Source organism: Megalops cyprinoides, chromosome 2, assembly GCF_013368585.1.
Source record: "Megalops cyprinoides isolate fMegCyp1 chromosome 2, fMegCyp1.pri, whole genome shotgun sequence".
Lineage (NCBI taxonomy): Eukaryota > Metazoa > Chordata > Actinopteri > Elopiformes > Megalopidae > Megalops > Megalops cyprinoides.
The window spans coordinates 56,265,160-56,288,346 of record NC_050584.1 but is presented as its reverse complement, the minus strand read 5'-3'; the positions used below and the strand labels follow the sequence as shown (position 1 = coordinate 56,288,346).

Below are 23,187 nucleotides of genomic sequence, written 5' to 3'. Positions count from 1 at the left end.
ACTCCTTATAATTTTCACAATATCATAATATCCCAGTTGCACAATGACACAAATACTACTTTGTTTAGAAGGTATTTGTCACAGTGAAGTGTTGGGAGGGGGTGCTGAATGGTATTTAAACAGGCACAAAATATGCAGTACATCCAATCAATAATCACGAGCGTTGTGACCTTTATGAAGTGATTGTGAAATTCCCTAACTGATAAAGGGAATGCTGCAGTCACACATAATTGTTTATCTATGACAGTATGTACATTTGTGCACAGTTTATATATTTTTAATAGCAATAGTAGTTGTCATAGTACCAGTAGCATACAGTATATTAATTTCACAGCTGTCTAGCTTCTGAATGCACTGCATGTGAGTGGGGTCAGGAGGATAAACTCTAGTCAAAAAATGGAACAGCTGATTAAGCTAAAATCAAACTAAAGTTAAGAGAAAAGAAAAAAATGTCTGCCACCACACTGCCACACTACAAGAGAAGGCTGCATATATGCAAAGTTATGAGTGCAACATACAGTGCTTTGGAAGGTAAGATTATTGAAAAATGTATCACAGCATTTCAGTATCTCAGCAGGACGGCAGATGAAAAGGACATAACCTTCTCTGTAAAGCAACATGAGATTCTGGCCTAGCAGTGAGGGCCTTGTGGGAACCTCCACCTCTTTGCTTCTGTCGAGTGTGTGAGGAAGTGCATTTGATCACCTGACACAAAAAGTTCTGATGTAAGCTGTTATCTCGTGTTAGCATACCTGATGCAACACATCTCACCGTTCACACTGAATAAATTTTAACTTACAGAAATATTCTACAAGAGCACTAATCTGCTGCAGAAATTTCACCCATGCACTGTGTCAGGAAATGCTTCATACTCAATGCTTCAAGGTTAGCGCTCTGTAAGACCCTGAATGTGAATGAGGCAGTTGAACATCTCTAACAATCTCTAGCAGTCTCTAACAATGCAACAAAATTATTTCCAACAATCTTCAATTCACTGTCATTGCCTGTGCGGTATTTTGCACAGCCAGAGTTGGAGTGCCAAGCAGGCTGTGCTGGTCTCAACCTTCCAAATGCATGTTGAGGAATAATCTCCCTGGTATTGTATCAGTGCCGTACCACCTTGGCTATGCAGTCGATTGCCTGCAACTAGCTAAACATACAAGATGAGGGTTGAAATCATTATTTATTAATGCATTAGTCTATAATAACAGGCTCAATACTTTTTCCACAGAAATGGCAAAATGACTCTCCTCTATAGTCCTTGGGAGGTGTTTGATGCAGTCAGTGATCTTGGCGGTAAGTAAACAGGATAGCGCAGGCTTTACACCATGTCGTACACCCATTATGCGGAAATAATTCCAAAACCTCCATATATCACTAGAGCAATATGTTATTTTCTTTTTGGTTGTCATTACTTATGGTTATTTCTGTACTCATACCACAAACAGACCCCAAGCAAGACCTGGCTGGTGTGACCTTATTAAAGACCAAAAAATGTCATCTAAAGTCTCAAAGACAGCTGTCCCCTGGCTGTGGCAGAGGGTTTGAAAACATTGTCCCCGTTTCCTCTGTGGCAGTTAGGGGTCAATGCTCCGGAAGGCAGCCACAAGTATATTATTGATCAGCGTTCGCGGGGGTGGACTTGGACCTGACATTTATAGTTATGGCCTCTGATTAATCATAGCCATAATATGCTGAAGCCATTTCAGCAATTCTAATACGCTGGCTCTCTGACCGAGCAGAGCTAAAGAAGAAATACTGCAGTGCAAGAGACCCACTGATTCCCCCCAAGATGAACACTTTGAATGGAGGATGTGAAATCTGAATGGAAAATGAACTCAAATGAACAGGAAATTCTTTTGAGTATATGTTTGGAAGCGTAAATCAGCTGTATGACCTGCTTGCTTTGGGATCATTTTTCATGTTTAATTTCAAAATTGTTGTCAGGCAGGTGTTCACAAAGGACAAATATGTGTTCACTTTAGGAATAATAACACAAATGTGGATATATATATACAGTATATATATATATATATATATATATATATATATATATATATATATATATATATATATATATATATGAGGGACTAAAGCTGTGTAGTGAAGTCTGTCATGGTAAATAATGGTGTAGCTATGAGCACTTACTGTTCTGTCATTAATATCCAAATGAAAATGAAAATAAATTATTCTCTTCTGCGTTCCTTTAAATGCTTGTGGATATATAGCCAACAAAATACAACGTGTGTAGGCTCTCACTTCCCGCTAAGAACCGTGACAAAACTAAAGCAATTTATTTCCCTCTTGGTGAACATTTACATTTTCTCATTTACTACAGATGACATTGGATTTCATGGAAGCCAGGAATCTAAGCTGGTGGGTAAACTGAAATGCGAAAGCCTGGATGAGAGGAACATCATAATATCCCCTCGTCTTCTGGGGACGGAGGTAAGCTGTGTCTCTGAGGAGCCTTCAGGAAGGGATTCATGTGGAGAGATTCTCCTGCCTCTGATCTCTTCCAGTAAAGCGTTGGAAGAGCTGCAGAAGCACAAGGAGACTGATATACCCAATGCTAGACCTTTTCACATGAAATCGAGCCTGCCTGAAAACAGTCCCGCCTGTGAACAGTGCGTCGGCCAAAACTCTGGCCCCACAAGCCTCGATATTTCAAAAGTGAAACAGCTGATACCTGTGACCCAGAGACTCTTCTCCCCTGCACCAGTGGAGCCAACTAAAAAAATAACCTTTGGGAGACAGAGAGAAACCCCAGGAATACCCCAGGGTCTCATTTCCGCTGACCACACACCTCAGCCCTGCAAAGTGGTGTGTCTCCAGAAAAGGGCAGCCGTCGAGCTGGTGGACCCGCGCCAGGAGAGCAGCGCTGCCAGGGGCCGTCAGAGGGTCAGGTCGCACAGCGCTGATGTTTCTGCTGATGAAGTCAGGGCAGCCAGCCGGAGGTCAGCCAGCCTGCTTCCAGGTCACGTAGGAGCGCAAGCACGGGACAGCCGAGCCAACCGGCAGCCAGGTTGCAGGCCGGTAGCGCGCCACCGCAGCCCAGACCGTGGCCAGGGACCAGGGGGCCGATGGTCAGGCCTGCGTTACGCTGATTACTGGCAGTCTCTTTCCAGTGGATTAACACACTGCCGCACTCTTCCAAGCACGCACCTCCATCCCTGGACAAGAGGCAGTGGAGAATCCTGCCAGGGGCATTGTAGCACATCCAGATTAATCATTAGAAAGAGCGGTGCGAGAGATGGAAGGGGGACCGGAGGAAGTGCAGGACACCTCACTAACAGTAACAGTGAGGCAGCTATGCCCAAGGTAAGCTGTACTAGCTGCTCTGACACAGTTACTTCCCTTATTTCATGGTGTGGAGCCCTATGCAGCCTGCTATAAAAGTCAAGGAAATTTTTCCTTTGATATGCTTTTCTCCCTTGTAATCTCTTATTTTTTTAATCACCTCTTGTATATTAATCTCATCTCACCACTCACAATCACTCAAGCCATACAATAGCACTGAAGTGAAACAAATGTAATGCTCTAATGGTAGATCTAATGTCTATTTTTTTGCACCGCAAATCTCCCAGTCAACTACAACAGAGTGGATGCTCACTGGAGTATAGGTGCCCCCATACGAGCAACTTCCAGGTGCCTCACCATTCACAGCTTGCCCAAGGGTGGTGAGACGAGGAAACTTTAGCCACCTACCCATTCCAATCCCTGTCACAACAATTTGTTCCATCAGCATGGGACCCCAGTCATTGTTGACTGATGATATGCTTGATGTCAGACACAAGTTTGTAGAGCTCAGCTTGTACTCAAAGTGAGAATCTGAACCAGTGAGCTACTAGGGAACACATTGTATATGTAAAAACAACACACCCTTCTGCAAACCTTTCAAAACAGCAGTCATGATTTCATTCTTCTGCAAATGTAACATCATTGCTTTCCTTGTCCAGGATAAATGAGATACCTGTTCACAGTTTCTGTACCTGGCTAACGGCTGCTGCTTTTCTGCAGCGGGGATCATACAAACAATGCATGGTCCTTATTTTATATTAATGTGTGGGAGTACATAATGCTTGAGTAGTTGTATGTGGAAAAACTCTGACATTTGAATGGCATTAAGTCCATGATTTAGACCAGTTTATTTAGCCAATGAAGTATGCACCATTTGGGGGATCTCACTATTTTCCTAGCAAGCCTAGTGTTGAAGCCAGTCCCAGACCTTGTACCTTGGAATGATACCTTCCCACGTCCCTGTGACACTAAGTCCCAACTGATGTTTCCTCACATCCAACCTCCAGTGAATCTGCTATTTATACATCTTCATATTTATACATCCTCTAGTCCACCACTCTTCCATTTGGACTAGTGCAGCACCCCCTGCTGGTTGTACGGGAGCACTACAAATTCCTTTTGGGAGGAAGGGAGGGAGGTAGTCCCACCAGAGCTATATCCCAAGCCCTAGCCCTCACCTTAAGTATGCCTGGTCCTCTCTCTCCTCACCTATGCACACACCTCCCTTCTTTCTGTCGCCCAAGAACCCTGCTCCAGGCATACTGCAACATCAGTCCCACTATTATCAGACCACTTTTCCACATTTTTCCGGTGTCTGTCTGTCCTGTCCCATCCCTCTGTGAGCCCGCAACATGGGTGGAGCAGCTCACCCCAACACCCTCTGCCTCTTTCTGAGGACTCCCCTCTTCAGGCAGTATTTGGCTTCCCCTGACACAGATCTGTCCTCAGAGACCATACCACTTAATTACCCTATTCTGTACACCTGCCGTTATAAATGTGGATCACAATGTATTTTAATTAACTCATGATAAAAAAATGAAATATTTCCAAATTGCTTTCAGTGAAAACTTCCCTTAGCTTTCTTTTATTGAATGGTGTTTGTCAGCAATGATTTATGATTAATTAAAGGCACACCCCACCAAAAATGGTTATTATCTAGAAAACAGTCTTCTCCTTACTGCAAATGGACAGAATTACCCAGTAACCAGCCATCAAATGTGTAAACACAGGCTGTAGACAATGTGCTTTGAGCAATTCTTTCCATTAGGCAAGATTTACTTGACTTGGATTTTCTGCTAAACCCATTCAGTTGGTAGCTTGATATTGATATTAAAATGGAAGCTGGATATCAAGACAACAAAGTAGTTTTGCATGAATAAAAAATGGGCAGGTGCAAGTATAGTGCATCATAAAAGCCCGACTTATGGTGGATGTAGGTCTTCATTTCACAGTATGTCTACCCAACACAGAACAAAGTAATCTGTCAGCTGGTGAACAGGTTCAAGGCGTAAATCACATCTCCACCCGACCGTCCCACAACATAAAAGAGAACCCTCCACTTCACTGGGAGACAGATACAAATGGGTTTCTCATGGTTTGCCCTCTGTCTGGTGTGTTTGTTTATTTTCTCCAGGACATGCGGTGTCAATCAAGACGGTGTAAGCCAAATCCAGAGCCCCCAGAGACTGTGCTGCAGCAGCATCGCGATTTCACTGTGAAACACATACTGCAGGTTCTACAGGGAAGGTTAGCCTATTCCACTGCTCCCAGAAACCAGATATAACAATTCAATTTCAATTTCACCAAATATTGGATGTATGTGTAAGCACAGACTAAAACCTGATTCTCCATGTTAAGTTTTTTTTTTTCTTCTCTTGTCACAGCTATGTAGGTAAATGCTTCCAATCTTAATAATATGACTTCTGGGTTAGAAAGCAAATAATGTATGCGCCGAAGGAGTGTAACAGTAATGCAAAAAGGACATTACGCATGCCGTCATAGCAACAGGCAAAGAGGGTGCCGTTCACACAGATGCAAAACAATGTTGCTGTAAATAAAAAATAAATACTAAAGCAAACCTCTCATCAATTTGCCATTCATGTATAACTGTCATCCATTCATAGTTTTAATGCAGTCAAATGTTTTAAATATTTCAAATGATTATCTGCGTCTTTTATGTTTTCTCATATATTTGCAACACAACTCTTTTGTCTAGATTTTTTTTATTCAAAGTCTGTACAATTTCTTTATTCTCTCTCTCTCTCTTGCTCTCTTTCTCTCACTTTCTACAGTGTAAAAAGGTCATGATTTATTAAAAGTAACACAGGAAGTAACAAGGTAAATGATATAATGGTATCAAAACAACGACTGGTGACCAGAATATCATTTACATTCTCACAAAATTATCAGCTACTCAAAAAAACAATGTAACAGTCGAAATTATTAACAATAATTTAATGGACAACAAAATCCAACAAAATCATTCTTTTACCAATGTGTCGCATGGATGCACCAGTGCAACAACCTGGCATTCTGTACAATTTGTAGAACAATTTGTGAAGTACCTGTGTTCATACAGTGGCTATGATACAAACTACTGAAGGAAAATCAACAAGGTGTTTGTGTCAAACCAGAGAATAAAACTCTGCCAATAATAGCATTAGTAGTCAACATTGATACAATTATAATTTACATGTGTAGAGGATATAAAAGAAGTTTCAATATTTAAACTATGTAAAATACAGTATGTACTCCCTGTGGACACACACAGACATTACACAACTGTAAGAAAATAAAACCACAAGAAAGTGAAACAAAAATGTCATATTAAGATCCATATTCGTTCATTTGTTATGTTGTTACTTCCATGGACACTAACAATTAAGAATTGCTATGCACATTTTATCGGATTTTTAATGTATAATATTAATTGAATATATACTTTTAAGCAGCATTTTTATGGATATTCATAATTGTCAAGATGTTAAAATCAGCATTTTTGAAGTGCCATCAGAACTATATTTCCAGTGTAAAACCAAAATATGAACAGCTTGAGTAATCATTTTAAAATGCGTTATTTCAGGAACAGCAGCATGGAAATATATTAGTATGTTCTGCTGTTTATGCGTTGGGCAGCTGCAGCTGTTTTGCTTTTCAAATTAGTGCTGTCATGTAGACTGGAATTTGCACATCATATGCATACATGAACATGAAATCCTGTTATATGTATACCATATCCTTGGAAAAATAATTTTTATTGTATGTAATTATTTGAGCCATTTCTGCATATTTGGCAATCTTTTGAGGTATATATGTGAAGTGTAACCGGAATTGTATCCTACCTCCTATCTCACCTCTCACATTTTGCAGCAGAACAAAACATTGATTAGCTGTTTAAAAAATATCTGACATGACATGTCAAAGGGGACAGGGAATATAGATTTAATATTAAAAACCATGACAAATATATCTGAACATATAACTTTCTCTGATGTAAATCTGATTAGTAGCTTCAGGTCAATGAACAGGAAGAGTTTGGGAATACATTATAGTATGATAATGTATCAGTACCATTAATGTGTCTTTTCAAATTCATGTAAATCATTAGGGGAAATGGAGATGCAAGTTTTGCCTCTGAAAGACACCTTGATCTCCCAATAAGTCCTGGAAGTAGAATATGCTCTAAAGGTTGCTTAAAGGAAAGTCTGGAAAATTTCTTTCTGGAACCTCAGTTTCAAGATATCGGAATGTCTTTTCCATACCCGATAATTAAATCTCCTTACTAGAATAAGTGCTGTCATTTTCTGTCTTCTATCAGTACTTTGTTCTTCTTGTTTCAACCAACAGCAAGAGAAGCCTTGGTGAAACAAGGGGACTGATTCCTTCATTTTCATAACAATGACAAAGACAAAAATCCAATTGCATGGGGATGCCCACAATATGGGGCCTTTTGCCTTGCTGCTCTGCCTGAATACAATGCCTGCCACATTATTCCTTTACGCTATCTGCTGAAATTACCCACAGTTCCCTCAAACAAATATAGGTGATTGTCTGGCATGGCTGGTTCGTTCTTTAAGAAACAGTGTTTGCAGCAGATATGACACTCACAACGGGGAGCTCCAATCACATTGGCTTTCTCAAGGCTTCTCTATGCACACACACACACACACACACACACACACACAGACACACACAAACATATATACACGCACATTCATTCACACACGCTCATGCATGCACTCTTTCTCTAACACACACATGCTCCCACACACACACATTTCCACCCATTCATTCACACAGACATACACACTCTCCCTCAAACACATACACGCTCAGTCTTTAAGTTGATGGTGCATCAATTGCCATATGAAACAGTAGCCATCATATTCTTTCAGACTGTCAACATTTTCTCATAAATTTTATATACGTTATGTATAATTTTCATTGTAAGATTTAGACTTAATAAATAATATGCAGATTTTTTTCATCTACAACCACTTACTGGAACACATATAGTATACAGCACAGTACAAACATGACTGAACCCCCAGAGTTTCATCATTCTTTTATCAAAATAACCTGAATATACTGTATTGGAATTTCATTTTCAAACATAAAACTCTCATAAAATATAACTACAACGCCTTACATTTTAGGGATATCATACTTCATGTACAAATTGTGCCAATCCAAGAGCTTCTTTTAAAGTGTTAGTAACATGAAAACAACATAAGGTACACGAGGAATTCATGAATTAAACAATCTTTCAATTAAAAAAAACATACTGACATACATTAATAAAAAATATAATAAGCCTTTACTGTGTCTTTATGATGCTGTAGCTATGGTAATTCCATTGATTTTGTCCTTAACACATCAGATGCAGGAGTAACCAGGGTCAGGTTTTAAAAACAAAAAATGTAGGGCCTTTATTGATTTTCAGTCTCAGACATGGCCTAAAGCAACACAGTCAAAAATGTTTGGTAAACAAAAATATATATCATAAAAAATAAGGGTTAAAAGCAGGAACAGTCTTTTAATTTCCCATCAGGACTGAGGATCTTTAAACACTGATATGGTTGAGGAAACTGTAATCAGAAATGTAATATACAGCAGGGATTAGGATTTCACTATGATGACTGAACAGTGAACAGCGATGATGTCCAATGTGTCTGGCAAACGGCCGCTTCAACGTCATGTGACCTCAGCGAAGGCGATGTGATTCTGTGGAACAATAAACACACATAAGTAAGCATATTGCAGAACTGTTCAGCTGCTTTTCTGAAACACATTAACTGGATTTCATTCTGAAATTGAAATCATTTTCAGTCTAGAGTACCATATTACCATTCATGCAGATGGATATAGGTTAAAAACGTTATTTTAGTTGAAATTATAATGGAATGTCAATGTGCTTTTACACTTTCAGCGTTAGATACCCATGTGCTTATGCAGCTTTTATGTAGGTTTGGCAATAAAGCGGGGTGAGCATATTGGTGAGTGGAGGCACTCGTATGCCTTGAAGCAGCCAAACCTGCCATCTTTGGATTAATGCCGTAGCCTTGGAGGAGCCCATCATCACAAGGGAAGCAGCCATGCATTGCAGAGAAAAAAAAATACAGTATCTTCGTGCTACCTTGGTAATCTTGTTCAACTGCCATATAACCCCTGTCTGCTCCCCAAATCTGAAACCAAATGAGCCCAGTGAGATGAAATTGAGCCAGTTTTGCACAGTATAAGGACTGCTGAGCTTCTGCAAATCCTGGTATCCACACAGGCTGAGTGAACACTGCCTGTAAGATTTCAGTGTTTCAGTGTCAATCTGGCCTTTTGACCTTTAAACTTTTTTAAGCTCTACACACTCTGCTGTTCATGGTTATCCTGGTAACAATACTATAATACCATCATGGCTGTGAAAACAATTGTTTCCCCACCAAAAAATAAATTAAAATAAATAAATAAATATATAAAATATACACTTACTGATAAAAGATAGAATGCACCATTAACCCAGCCACTTAAAAAGAATGAATCCCATAATTACAAAATTCAGTGGAGCATAAACAATCCCAATATGGCACAGATTCAGCTAAAGTGTTAAGATTAAATCATGTATGCACTTAAGTACCAGCAGTACTACAGTACTAGACAAAATTATTCTTCTCATGTTACAAATATTATATTACATTGACGTCCATATTATTAGGTTGAGCATCATGTTCCAATAAAAATATAATTTGACAGCAATTTTTTTGTATCAATCATAGCTAACTTTCCTAGGCGAGTACATATTTTTGTGAACATTCAGTAAATCCTTTAATCAGCATCAGCCTTGTTTCCATAGACTGACACAATGGCTACAAATGTGCAGTCCATGTCATCATATTACATAAATTTTCCCTTACAATGTCCAGGTCCATCAGAAATTCATAAAATTCATAAAATTATGAACTGAAGATTTTTTACTGGAGAAAATGGTACCACAACGTGCATTTTCCAACACTCAAGAAATAAATCAAAAACAGGCTAATTTTCATCAGACATTTATGATTGATTTCTGATAAAGACACAACAATCTAGAATTTAAAGACTACTTACGTACATACAGATACAAAAGTTATTTAAAGATCAAAACTTTGAAACTGCTGCGGGACAGTGCTCGCTGAACAGAAGCTTTTCATAATGAGCCTTTTTATTAAAGACACCCAGCCACGCCTGAAATGGCTGAAAAGGCCATCAGGCAGCACTATGGCCACCTGCTATTGGCTGAGCAGTGCAGGAGTACAAATGATCCCTGCCTTGATGCTGCTGCTGCTGCTGTTGCTGTTGCTGCTTATGTTTGTGAGCACAGCTGAATGTCCTCTGAAGTTGTAAACCACTCTGGCAGTGCAATGTTTGTGAGGCTATTTTTAGCCATTCTTGTTCATAGACATCGGCGGAGGGATAAATAAATGCTCCGTCTGTATTCTTAAGGCGTGCCAGGCTCCTGTGACATACTAAAGCATTCTCAGACAAAGTGAATAAAAAGCAGACAGACCAAAAAAACAACAACAAAAAAAACACTTCAAACAAACACTTCACCCATGAGCGCCAACTGCTCTGGATACTGACTGAGATTAAAGTCTTTTCTATCAATTTCTTGAAGCTTGCGCTGTTATTTTATTTATGTATTTATTCATTTATTTTGATCAAAAACGCTAAAATGAGTTCTGTCATTTGTTTTAATTGAGGAAACTGAGCCAATTCAAATTTCAGAATTCTCCAGAGATTTGGCAACCCTCTTTTTTTCACACAGGTGCGCATATGTTTATTGCCTTGTGTGATGCAGGTGTTCAAAGCAGCTCATTCCTGTGATCCAGCTAAAGAATCTCATGAGTCGTGCTTTGAATGAGGTGGCTGGGAGTGCCTCTTCTTCCCTAAGGTCTGAAACCTACAGGATATATACATATATATATATATATATACATATCCACAATATACATGTCATGAATGACTGGGAGCTTGAATTAGTGAGGGTGTACTTAGTTCCTTCAGCACTGGTCCTGACAAGAGTACCTGCGAGGCTATGTATTTTTCCAGTGGACTCTCTACTCTAGGCAGGTTGATCATGGGCGTATTGGACAGGTTGTCCTGTGGAGGATTGTCATTCAGCAACAGCTTGCCTTGGAAGTTGTGCACCACACACACTACCTGTAACAGAACAGAAGGCAAAAAAGAAGAGAGAGGGCTTGCTTGTGTTAGCTTGTAAACCCAGTTACGATCTCCCCTGCTTCACTGTGAGAAATCAGGCACATCGCCTCCCCACCACGCGCAATGATTCACAATAACTCTTCATTACACGTAATGGCTTGCATAGGTCACCCATCCAAGAAGAAACCACCAGTACATATTTGTGTGTGTCTGTCCCCTGCAGGAACTTAAACCGTACAATGAATGGTGTATGACAAACCCCAATAAGGGGAAAAGCCAAGCGTTGAAGGATTCAAATGATGCCATCCGTCTTCTGGTGGAGTTAACAAAGCAGAATATTTCAGCTCACATACCATTCCATTTGTTTCTCCCATAAAATGTCCTGTGATATTGTCCCGCAGTGTTCTAATGAATTGAATACATATTAATGTCTTCTGTTGCTATACATTAATTCCACCCATCTGAGCTACCTCAGTGACTCTCTCCTTCAGTACACTCATTCAAATCTCATTAAAGCAATTTAATACTATGATTAGTTTATGTAATTTGTAATGTGATTTCTGTGCTACAGATGTTGGCTATTGCAAAGCCTGAATTCATAGAAGAGTTCCTGCAAGTGCTTCACTGAATTCATTTATTTAGTTATGTCAGTACATCACTGCACAATAAAACATTTATGTGTGATTTGTGACACAGACACATAAAAAGATCAACAAATGCACATATTTCCACTGTAATATTTATTACCATTAACACTGTAACAGGAAGTGTTTTTAGGAGGGGTTTACTTGTGAAAGCCCCTGTATATGGATTTATTTTTCTGTTTTGATATTGTGTGGTGTGCACTGCTGAAGAAGTAAATAACTATCTAGTTAGTAGTTAAAATTGGTAGCTGGTATTTATTTACCATTACTATAACGGTCTACACAAACTAGGGTCACTGAGTACAGAAATTACAGTGGTTACGAGGCTATTGTAGGAACTGAATAAATCATGCATCTGAGTTGGATTTGTGTATGGCATCAAGACACGATTCAGAAATGTACTGCATAGTGAAAGATACTCGATACCTCAACAGATTGGGTAAGAGTTTCCTGACTTTTTTTAGATTCATCTGCTCTTCATGCACTATTTTGTTTTTGTTTGGAACATATTTTCGGTGAAAAATTTGTCCCTGCTACCGAACATTCCATCGCTGGAGCAACTTAACGCTGGAAGCTTTTAACTCCTTAATACCTCGAACAGTGAACAGAACTCCACAGCTGACCGAATAGAGAAAAGCAGAACGTGTCATCTTTTTAGTGATTATCAGCCTCTGCCTATAGTTTCCCCAGAAAAAAAGATACTGTGCTGTCTACTACTCTGTCTGCTACTGAGTAGCTGTTGCCAAGGTAACTATTGACTAAATGGTGGCACTGCCTCATAGAGGAAGGATAAATAAGGGCAGCAGGCAGCAAATGAAATGAAAGTGGCAGTTCTGCGAAGACACATTTGGAAACTTCTGACAGATATATTAAGAATTCAGAATTTGCCAACGGGCCAAAGGTTCCCTAAAAATTATTCAGAGATACGGTGTGTGGCAAAAACATTCTGTGTCTGAAATAACTCTTGACTTGGCACCCTGTATAGCAATTCCCTTATTCACTGGTGAAAATTGTAAGGTGGAACTGTAGACAATACACTTAAATAATGTGAGAGAACAGGAACTGAAATGAATAAATATGACACTGCTATTACAAATACTATATCCACTCTATAGCTTTTGTAATCAAGCTCTCTCTTTAGCTTAGCCAGAAAGCTGTCGCATACTTGGTGGTATATGCATACAGTAGCTAGCAACCTGAAGAACAGAAAGTAGAAAACCTTACTTACTCTAATATTAGCTACATTTCTACTAATAGTCCTCAAAATTGTGTTGTCAATTTAAAGCAATCAGTTCCTGGCATTGTTAAAATTAAAATATTTTAAATTTGCCTTCTCAAAAGGTCACCAATGTTTATGGTACAAAAGCAGTACTGTTCTACCACACATTTTATATCTAGGTAATCAATGGAAGACCAAAATATATTTCACAGTTCACATGTATGCTTACTGTAAAGTAACATACAGTATACTATTGTGGGTGACCTAGATAAAATGCTTAGAAATAATTAGAAATGAATAAATAGGTACAAACATATTCAATTTTTGAAATTAAAAAGAACTGTCTCTGTCAGTACTCTGGCCCCCTAGCTGTTGTTTTGGTGTTCCCCCTGTCTGTCAGTGTCATCCATGTGCTTTTGTTTACAGTTCCATTGTGTTCCGGCCCTGCCCCGCTCTCTGCCCTGTCCCCGCCCACCTAATTTCCTGATCGCCTCCACCTGCCTGCCTGCCCACCTGCATCCTATCTCCCCCAGCCCTATATCTACCCTGCTTGTTTCTGTCTTGTTGCCAGTTCATCTCAGTGCTTGCTCTGTTACGGTCCTGCCTTGCTTCTTGTGTTTTTGTACCCGTACTGTTTTCTGCCTGACTTTGTACCTTGTCTCTACCTGCTGTCCTGCCTTGGTCACCTGATCTGCCTGCCTACCTGGTTTCGACGCAGCCTGTTCCTGTCTCTGATTACGGCTCCTGGTTTGTGTCTGCCTCGGACTGCCTTCCCGGTTTTTTGACTCTGCCTGTACTACCACCACGAACTTGCCCAGCGATTCCAAATAAAGCTCTTGAAACCCATACTCGCCCGGTCTGCATCTGAGTCCGTGCCTGCGCCCTGACAGTCTCGTACATTAGAAATTAATTTGAAGTGGACATCAATCTAAAATAGCATATATTGCTTTTTAGACCAACTAAGGACAAAGCAGTCACACGTTTTCATTCCATCCAATTACATAATGATTACAATTTAAAACAATAACTTTATAATGACATTATATGTAACATTTATAATGGATTTAACTGAGTTATGACCAGTGATAGAATACAAAACCACTTTTACGTGTTTCAATAAATACATGCATACATTTGGAAAACAGAGGCTGAAATAAGTTAATGACTCAGAATACAGTACAGTAGGAGGAATGAAGCCTTTTACCAGTTTTGTTACAGATTACAGGTATCAGATATCTTCAAGCTGTTTCATGATACCGAAAATGTGCAAACGGACAGCTGTGTAACCACAGGAATATTCAAATCTGAAAACCACAGCTGCTAAAAAAAAAAAATGCCACTCTATTGTTAATGAGAGGTAGGCTTAGCGGAGCTCTCTCTTTAGAGACAACACATCCCCCTTACAACACTGAAACAGTGCAGCCCGCTGTGAGCTTCCTCTGTGCTCCCCTGCAAATGATGTGCCAGCCCTGCTGGTTTGATCTTATCCGACTGTATTCCCTTTCTTTCATCCATTCTCAAGCTTGGGCATCTGAGTAAGAAAACAGTTAGCCTCACACACACACACACACACACACACACACACACACACACACACATACACATACACACACAAATACTCATGCTTTCAAGGCTCAAGATGGTTTTCATAACAACATGCTCATCTATGTCCACCTGCAATGTGGTTGTACACATGCATGAAGTGAGGAAATGCCAACAAATATATCAGGACAGATAAAAATATACACTGACAGATGCGCTTGGTGCAAAAAGTGCCACCTTCCAAATCTGACATAATTGAGTGGTAATGTAAGGAATCCTTGGTCCCCTTATTATAGCAATCCTCTTCCTTCTGGCATGCACAAGGCCGTATGGCATTGTAACATGCCAGCAGCTTTGAGTCAATGTGAGGGTGACTTATCACGCATGTGCCGCACTGCATGATGGGTACAGCGCAGATGTGCCTGTGTTAACATGAGGAGCACAGACACCTGGAGCTCCCCCGGTGCTAAGCCTGCCTTCCATCAACTCCTCTGGAGGTCTGAACGCAACCCATGACACTCTCAGCGAGGATCACCAGGTGGAAGGGACCAATGCGTTTCAATGCATCTGAGCTGCATTTACTGGGTAAAAACACACACCGCCTACATCATGCATGTGGATAGCTCCTTTCCTCACCGTCTGTGTGGCGCAATGGGAAAAAAGTAACTGTGCCTGGTGTGTCTTATCTGTGCTGCCACATTTCCATCTGCGCTAAGCCATGCTCATTGTAAATGTTTGTTGCCTGGCTGTGACACAGCGCTTGAAACTCAGATCCATTTTATTTTTCCCTCTCCTGGAGTGGAGAGCGAGACTGAGAGGGAAATCCATCTCTTGCCTATCTCCTTTCCTGCAGCTCGCAATCGGCTTTGCGCGAGCGTTGCAGGCCGTGCCGTGGCAAGTCTATTAAGCGCAGTGGGCGGAGCAATGGTGCTGGGGAGCCGGGGGTTTTGGCGAGGGAGCGAGGGAGCCGCAGCGGTCTGTGTGTGTCTCTCGCCGGCTCGCTGCTAACGCTTCAGTGACCTGACAGCTATATCCTCCCTGAGACTGAACACTGCATTTGCCTTCTGGAGCAAAGAGCTTCCATTTGCTTTGGACTTAGGTGTAATCAAATGCACATTAATACAAGCTTAGGAAATGGAATATACAGTAGATATTCAGGAATCTATAGAAAATGCAGTGTGTGCGTGCAGAATACTGAAAATGTTATCATTTAAACTCATGCCCTTATATTTATGTGGGGATTATGCTATGCAGTATATTGTAGGGTCCAAATGATATAATATCCCCAATAAAAGCAATCGATGAACTGCCATTTAGGACTTATCAATTTGGCCCCCGTGCAGCCGATAATAATAATATATTGTTTGGCAAGTTGTTTGGACAAATGTGTGAAATATTATGGAGCAGTTTAAAAGTGTTCTGTGTAGTTTTTGTGTAAATTTGTTTTAGTGTTTCTTACTTGTTAAGTTATATTTTCCATCTAAAATGTTCTGATCTACACAGTGAAATAAGTCTGTGTGCAATTCCTTGCAATGCCCCCCCCACCCAAAAAAATGAATAAACAGACACAAGAATATGTAAGAAATGAATAACAATTAGTTCTTACCAGGAATGTAGCTATAGCTACTCCTATGATGAACCCCGCAATGACGTCAGACCAGTGGTTGCGGTACTCTGCCACCCTGTTAATCCCGGTGAGGAAGGCCAGGCACATGAGGCCCAGGGACAGCACAGGCTTCGCTAGCCTGGTTCCTTTGGCTTTCACCGTGCAGGTGATGTACATCTGCGGGGACAATCAGAAGACAACACGTGCACTCTGTCATTATCGCCAGTAAATCTGTACCGGCGAAGCTCCTATTCAGATGCACGGATGAGTATCCGTATGATACGCGGGGCCAGAGCATGTCGAGCAAGAGCTTGTTGTCTGACTGCCTGTGCCCTCCCTGCCCCCTCTGTCTGTGCCAGGCCGCGGGGGGCCGAGGGGGAACGTGCAGCTGCCGATGACTCTCAGCTAAATCGGGAAGGCGGAATAAAATAGAGATGAAGTGCCTCCAGCAGAAGATGTCCACCTGCCAGCTGGGTTACAGAGAGGCAGGACTGAAGAGTTCTCCAAGCATCTCTGCGCTCTGCCTTTTCTCTAGCCTGTTCATGTTGAAATTATTTATCCTGAAAAGAGACATAATTACCAAAAACTGCAATGGGCCCTCTGTGTATTTTCAGGCGAGTAAGTAATTAAACCCAGGAGTTTTTTTTTTTCCCCACAGAAAGAAAAAAAAATTAAACAGAATTCATAGAAGTAATACGGCCAAATTCAATACAGTACACTTCCATGGTGATCAGCTCTGTCTTAATGCAGAGACACCATATAAATAAAGTTAACCAAAAAATCATATTATCCCCTTGTCTTCTACTACAGAATTCTCATCAACTCTCAAAACCTGCATGAGTACACATGTACTGCATATGAATATAGAAGACTTAGGACTTAGAGGAGCAATCAAACAGATGTGCCTTTGAAATCATGGTAGCCATATGATCATTACATTACATTACTGGCATTTAGCAGACACTCTTATCCAGAGTGACTTACATCATTTACAGATTTTTACAATGATATCCATTTATGCAGCTGGATATTTACTGAGGCAATTGTGGGTTAAATAACTTGCACAAGGGTACAGCAGCAGTGCCCCCATGGGGAATCGAACAAGCAACTTTTCGGTTTTGAGTTCTGCTCCTTAACCACTATGTTTTTAGTTTTTTTTAATAAAGCCAGGATGTTACAAAATGTGCTTGTTATGATTTAGCCATGGAGACACAGTCTGTGCATAGTTAATCAGCAGCTATGTGCTCAAGACCTTGATTTTGCATTTTAGCATCTTATACCATTGTACATTTGTACAAAATTTGACCAACAACAAAATAAACACATAAAACATTAATGTTTTGTTGTTGGTCAGCGTATCAAACACCAGATGCATACTACCCAGTATTTCTAAGAGGACAAATGCCTGAAAAAAACAAACATTTAAAGAACAGAATGCTGTAGCATCTTTTACAAGCAAAATTAAACCTTATTGCAAATCAAACCCCTATATATATGATACTGTTGAGACAATGTATATATACTGTGTATATTCAAAGACTGAAGCTTTGTTTTCTGGAATACAGTGAATTTATTGCAGTCTCTTCACCTTCCCCACAGGGCACAACTCCCTAGGTGTGATATTTTCACTCAGCTTGATGATGTGGGCCAGCGATCTAAAACATCAGTTTTACTGAAAAACTCCAAAAGAACCTCATGAGAGGTACTGCCTTGGGACTGGGGCCTTGGAACATTAGACATGACTAGCTGTCATGATATATTTTTAGCATAACATAATGCAAGCAAGAACCCAAATCATCAAGTCATTCACCTGAATTTCTTTATTGAGTATATCGGAACCATTTTAGACAGTTTCGAATCTGATTGGTTCCCACCTCCCTATGTACACTGGGTTCTCTGGGTACTTTGGTCATACCTGAGTGTCTGGATTGTGGATGGCTTTTGGAACTAAGTTTCCTCTCCTCATTTCTGCACCTGATCGTGATCCAAACCCATTGCCATTCTCCTCTAATAATACTGCTAAATGAGGATGTCACTCTTGACCTGCATTTGCGAGATGAAGCGAAAATGGTTAGACTCACAGCTGCCAAAAAGCTGCTGATACTGTGTCAGGAGCCTGCTCACATCCTCCCCTGGCAAAGCTGGACTTCAGCTTTTCTTGGTATTACTTATTCTGAACTGCCGATTGCGCGAATCCATTCAGCCAAATGGACTGAGGGGACCTACTGATGCTGCAAAGGTGAAAGCACTTTCATAGATTTAATTTCCTGTATATACTCATTGTGTGTTGTACAAAATTTCTCACAGACACTGTTTGCACATGACAAAACTGTGGCAAGAAATGTCCAGCAGACCAAAGACTTTGCATCTGCTCAAGTTCCTCTCGGATTGGTACAATGTTTGTAACCTTTGACATGAACTCAAAATCTCTGTTCAGTTTCCATTCACTCCATTTGTCACTAAGACAAATGTGGCTGGTTTTCCTGCTCCCATTCAAACGCTGGTCAATTAAATGGTTGTGACGGACCATAAACCTGTTCTTTGAGATGTATAAGACATTTTCTTTTTACAGTGCAATACAAATGCCCTTATGAAGTACATGCATCGATAAAGTGCGTGCACTCAGCCAGAACAATGAGCCGAGGAGGAATTACGGTGTACCTGGGAGTTCAATCTCCCTTGTCTGGAACAGAGCTTTAAGGAAGACAACACATAGGCAAATTCTATCTAAAAAGAAACATATGAAAAAAGTTTAGATTTTACATATGACTCTTCTTCCCATGGCTTCTCATATCACTATTATGCTGATGGCACCCAACCGTTCCTCTTATTTTCTCCACCTGCTACCAAGTTTTCATCATGTATTTCAGCTTGGCCAGCTCACTCTGTATGCCTAACCATCCTCTGAGACTCAATTTGGCCAAGACAAGCTGATGTAAATTCCAACCAGGTCTTCTCCATTAAAAAACCTATTTTTCTCTATTCAATCTAGAAAATGCCACAGTCTCAGCTTCTCAAACTGTCAAGACCCTCAGAATGATACTTGACAGTGATCTGACATACACAGACCGCAAAGCCTAAGTCAATAGGACCACACCACCTATTCAACCCAACTCATGCTCCAAGCCTTTGTTCTCTCCCACCTAGACTATTGCAACTCCCTGCTCACTGCCCTCCATGCATGTGATATCAAATTCCTGAAACTTATTCAGAACACTGCTGCTAGTTTGGTCCACATTGTCCCCAAAATCTCACACCTCACCCTCCCCAATTTCTCTTGAGTGGCTACCAGTGACACTCGTATCTGCTTCAAAACGCTAGTCTTAGCCTACCAAGGGGTGAGGGGAATGGCTCCTTCTTATCTTCAATCGATCATCCGACCCTACACATTGGCCAGAACCCTGTGCTCAGCTTCTTCAGGACACCCCTCCCTCTCCACCCCCTCTTAACCTCACATTCCGGTCACGTCCAATGTCTGTCTCAGCCCCTATGTGGTGGAACGGGCTTCCTGTTACAGTCAGAACAGCTGAGACATCGGCTATCTTTCTTCACCAACTGAAGACCCACCTCTCTAGGCTACACTTCAGCCCTTCTGCCAAAGCATGATCTTTTGTCCCTCTTACATGTAATTATATATATATATATGGAAGTGAACTTCATGGTTTTATGTAATTATATATGAGGAGCTTTACCTCAGGGCATGTGTTAGCATTGTATTTGGAATCATATAGTTCTTAGGCTGTGTACATTGCTTTGCATTTACATATCAATCAAAGCACACACTTGCAATCTCAGCACTATATTTGACACTGATGCTGCCCTAAGTGGTGTCCTGTTTGTTCAACATTTCATGCCACTTCATAAGATGCACCATAAAAATCACTCTGAATAAGAGATTCTGCTAATTGACAATAATGTAATGTAATGAAACACCACACATCTTTTTCAAAGTTATATGGCATTATAAATATCATTGCTTGGCAGGGCAGTTTCATTCTTCTTTTCTTTTGTTCAAAAAAAAAAAAACTTAAAATGTCATGTCTTTGTGGAGACTTCTTTGACTGTCCTTGGAATTTACAATATGGCTGGCTGTGTTACCTCAATTACTTTGATGTTGGGATATGATGGATTCGGATCAAAGTCACAGGTGCAATATCCTGGACAAACAGCTTTCTTTAGCGGTACACTCTATGTACACAGTCTTACTTCATCCAAGTTAGTCTCCTAAACCAAAATTTGTTCTACCGGCACATTCTATACAGGCATGTGCGGATGAGTTTCCCAGTAGGCAAAATGTCTATATGAGTTTCCTACTGAATGGACTCCAACACTCCAAGCTTCTCCCCACAGTCAAGCTTTTGATCTCAAAATCGGCTTACTACTAATATGCTGTAATGATAACTACAATAATAATAAACTTACAAAAAAAAAAAATCGTAATCATTCATTTGTAGCTGGGCAAAGACCATCTGAGAACAATGCATAGCCACACTGACCTACATAAGATTTGATCTTCTTAGTTCATGGCTAAATAGTCCATGCAATTATAGCTGCTGGGAAAGAAGTCGTAGATGTACAACCTGAGTCACTGACACGGCAAACAAAACCAGACCAATTCCTTTTTGTTTACACTAAGTTTTTAGGATGTCAGAATTCCTTTGGAAATAATGCAACCAGACTTCATCCTCTAGCCTTTCACTGCAGAATAACATTGAATGAGGGTACGTTTTTTTCTAATATTACACAACTGAACTGAAAATAAAAATAAGACAAACTTCAGATGATAGTCATTGAATAATATATTCTGGAAAGCCATTTTTTCCAACAATCAAATTTTTTAAGCATACAGTCGCACTTGTCACAGGATTCAAACATTCATTTTTTTTTCATAGGTTTCAAAGGGTCCCTAACCACTACTGTATGTGACAGTGCCAATATGACGTCACATACTCCAGTGAAAATCATGCATATTTGTGTTACATAGATATGAGGAATGGTGAGCATTGTAAGTCATCATGGATATGTGGATCTGCAATGCGCACAAATAAATAAACCATTTGTGAGGCCACTGCTGGCAGTGAGATTATTCAAAGATTCAGTCTTTAAGTCCTGTACTGTCGTCATCTCTTCAAAAAAAATTCAACTAGCTGGCTTTTCAGACTGGGAAGGAATCAGCAGGATAATCTTTAAAATAAAATAATGTGTTTACTCTCCTTTTGAGCTCAGAGTTTTCATTTGAATATTAACCTACATTTTAACGTTCATATCCAGCCGCCATTTTTTTCCCCAAAACACCCTTCGTACCTAAATTGAAAAGGCCCAAGATAAGCCTGCACTATAAATCAGTTGGCATTATTTCATACGCTACCCAAACGCTAACAACTCATCTGAATGCATCTTCCCATTTTGAAATTGTGTTTACACCAACCGCCTTAAAGAATGCACGGTATCCAGCTGAGGCCACGTATCTGCATTTCAAATGCAGTTGAGAGTGATGTCACTTTCGCTGAGTGTAAAATTGGATGGAAATACAGAATCCAAATTGCTTTGAAACTTGGGAATACAAAGTTAAGCTTGTCGTGCATAGCTGTCAGAATAAATGAATAGATTTCTATGAAGATAAAACAACACCAAACTTTCCCATGGAAAACACACAAGACAAGAGACCACTGGCTTGTATCAGAGGAGAGTAATGCTCCATAACTAATCATGACTGGCAGAGCAACAGCCAAACACTTCTGAACTTCTTCAAACAAAAACACAACCAGTGGGAATACTGAGTAAGAGGCCCCTGAACATGACAATAGATGGAAAATCACCAAAGATTCTTGCTTGACACTGAAGTGTGTGAGCTAATTTCACTGTTGTACCTTGTTGATCAAGTGTAGGTATTACAGAACAGCTGGGGGGTAGTGCTGCAAGTGGCTATTTCGCTTGCTTAGCAGACACTCATCCAGAGAATCTCACATAACTCATACGTTTGTGTGATCAATTTATACAGCTAGATGTTTACTGAGACAGTTTTGCCTAGGTAACTTGCCCAAGGGTACAACAGCGGTGGCCTACATGGTTATTGAACCAGCAACCTCTGGGTTGCAAGCCTTACTCCGCACCGCCACACCACACCGCTGGTGCACTCACCGCCAGATAGAGCGCGGCGTAGACGCTCAGCGCTGCCTCTTTGGAGGGGAAGGTTTTGCGCGCACGCAGGATGTCCTCCTCGTTGCCGGTGCAGGCTTCCTGGTGGCTGATGAAACGCAGGGCCTGCTGGCAGCCCAGGGCCGTGTAATTGGGCTTACACACCGTGAGGAAGTGAGGGGCGAGATTCCCCGTCACCACCTGGCCCGCATTCACAAAGATATCCGTGGTAAACAGGCCGAATGTGTACACACCTGCAGAGAGAAGAAGAGAGAGGGAGAGAGAGACTCAGTAAGCAGAGACGTGTTCTACACGACCGCTACGCATTTCCACACAGCGCCCAGGTGGGTTCTGTTGGCAAGAGCAGCTTGCACATTAGTTTCGCACAACTGCAGCTCTGCTCATAATATCAGATGGTCCAAGCCCCCCGCAAAATGAGAACGTGTTTAACTTAAAATTCATACAAGTACATAGAGTCCTGCAAACATCGGTCTACAGACCATCTGGCTGCCTTTAGGGGACACTGAGAGTTCCACAGAGTCAGGCCT

General features: G+C 40.7%; 2 protein-coding genes across 6 annotated transcripts in view; one reads left to right on the top strand and one right to left on the bottom strand.

Annotated features, from left to right (window-relative positions):
* The first annotated feature begins 1,241 nt into the window (after positions 1-1,241).
* Positions 1,242-5,868, top strand: LOC118771893. Its single transcript, XM_036520043.1, has 3 exons — positions 1,242-1,296; positions 2,339-3,321; positions 5,435-5,868. The coding sequence occupies exons 1-3, from the start codon at positions 1,242-1,244 to the stop codon at positions 5,582-5,584; spliced, it is 1,188 nt and encodes a 395-aa protein (XP_036375936.1). The 3' UTR covers positions 5,585-5,868.
* A 2,835-nt stretch (positions 5,869-8,703) lies between these two features.
* The window catches only part of plppr5b (phospholipid phosphatase related 5b), a 54,944-nt gene continuing 40,460 nt past the window's right edge, over positions 8,704-23,187 (bottom strand). For 2 of the 5 annotated variants that reach the window (XM_036521657.1, XM_036521658.1), the window contains 4 exons: positions 22,643-22,893; positions 16,502-16,678; positions 11,356-11,490; positions 8,704-9,024 (listed from right to left, as the gene is read on the bottom strand). In XM_036521657.1, the coding sequence (XP_036377550.1) occupies positions 8,995-9,024; positions 11,356-11,490; positions 16,502-16,678; positions 22,643-22,893 (593 nt within the window). In that variant the 3' untranslated portion in view covers positions 8,704-8,994. Of the gene's footprint in view, positions 9,025-9,436; positions 9,486-11,107; positions 11,491-16,501; positions 16,679-22,642; positions 22,894-23,187 lie in introns of those variants that run through there. The other 3 variants (XM_036521656.1, XM_036521659.1, XM_036521655.1) reach the window with 3 other exon arrangements.

What these genes read in the sequence shown, in the direction of transcription:
- LOC118771893 (XM_036520043.1), top strand. Translation starts at nt 1,242, where the DNA reads ATGACTCTCCTCTATAGTCCTTGGGAGGTGTTTGATGCAGTCAGTGAT. An exon ending in TGCAGTCAGTGATCTTGGCG is followed by an intron (nt 1,297 to 2,338) that starts GTAAGTAAACAG and finishes CATTTACTACAG; the next exon opens with ATGACATTGGATTTCATGGA. An exon ending in GTGAGGCAGCTATGCCCAAG is followed by an intron (nt 3,322 to 5,434) that starts GTAAGCTGTACT and finishes TATTTTCTCCAG; the next exon opens with GACATGCGGTGTCAATCAAG.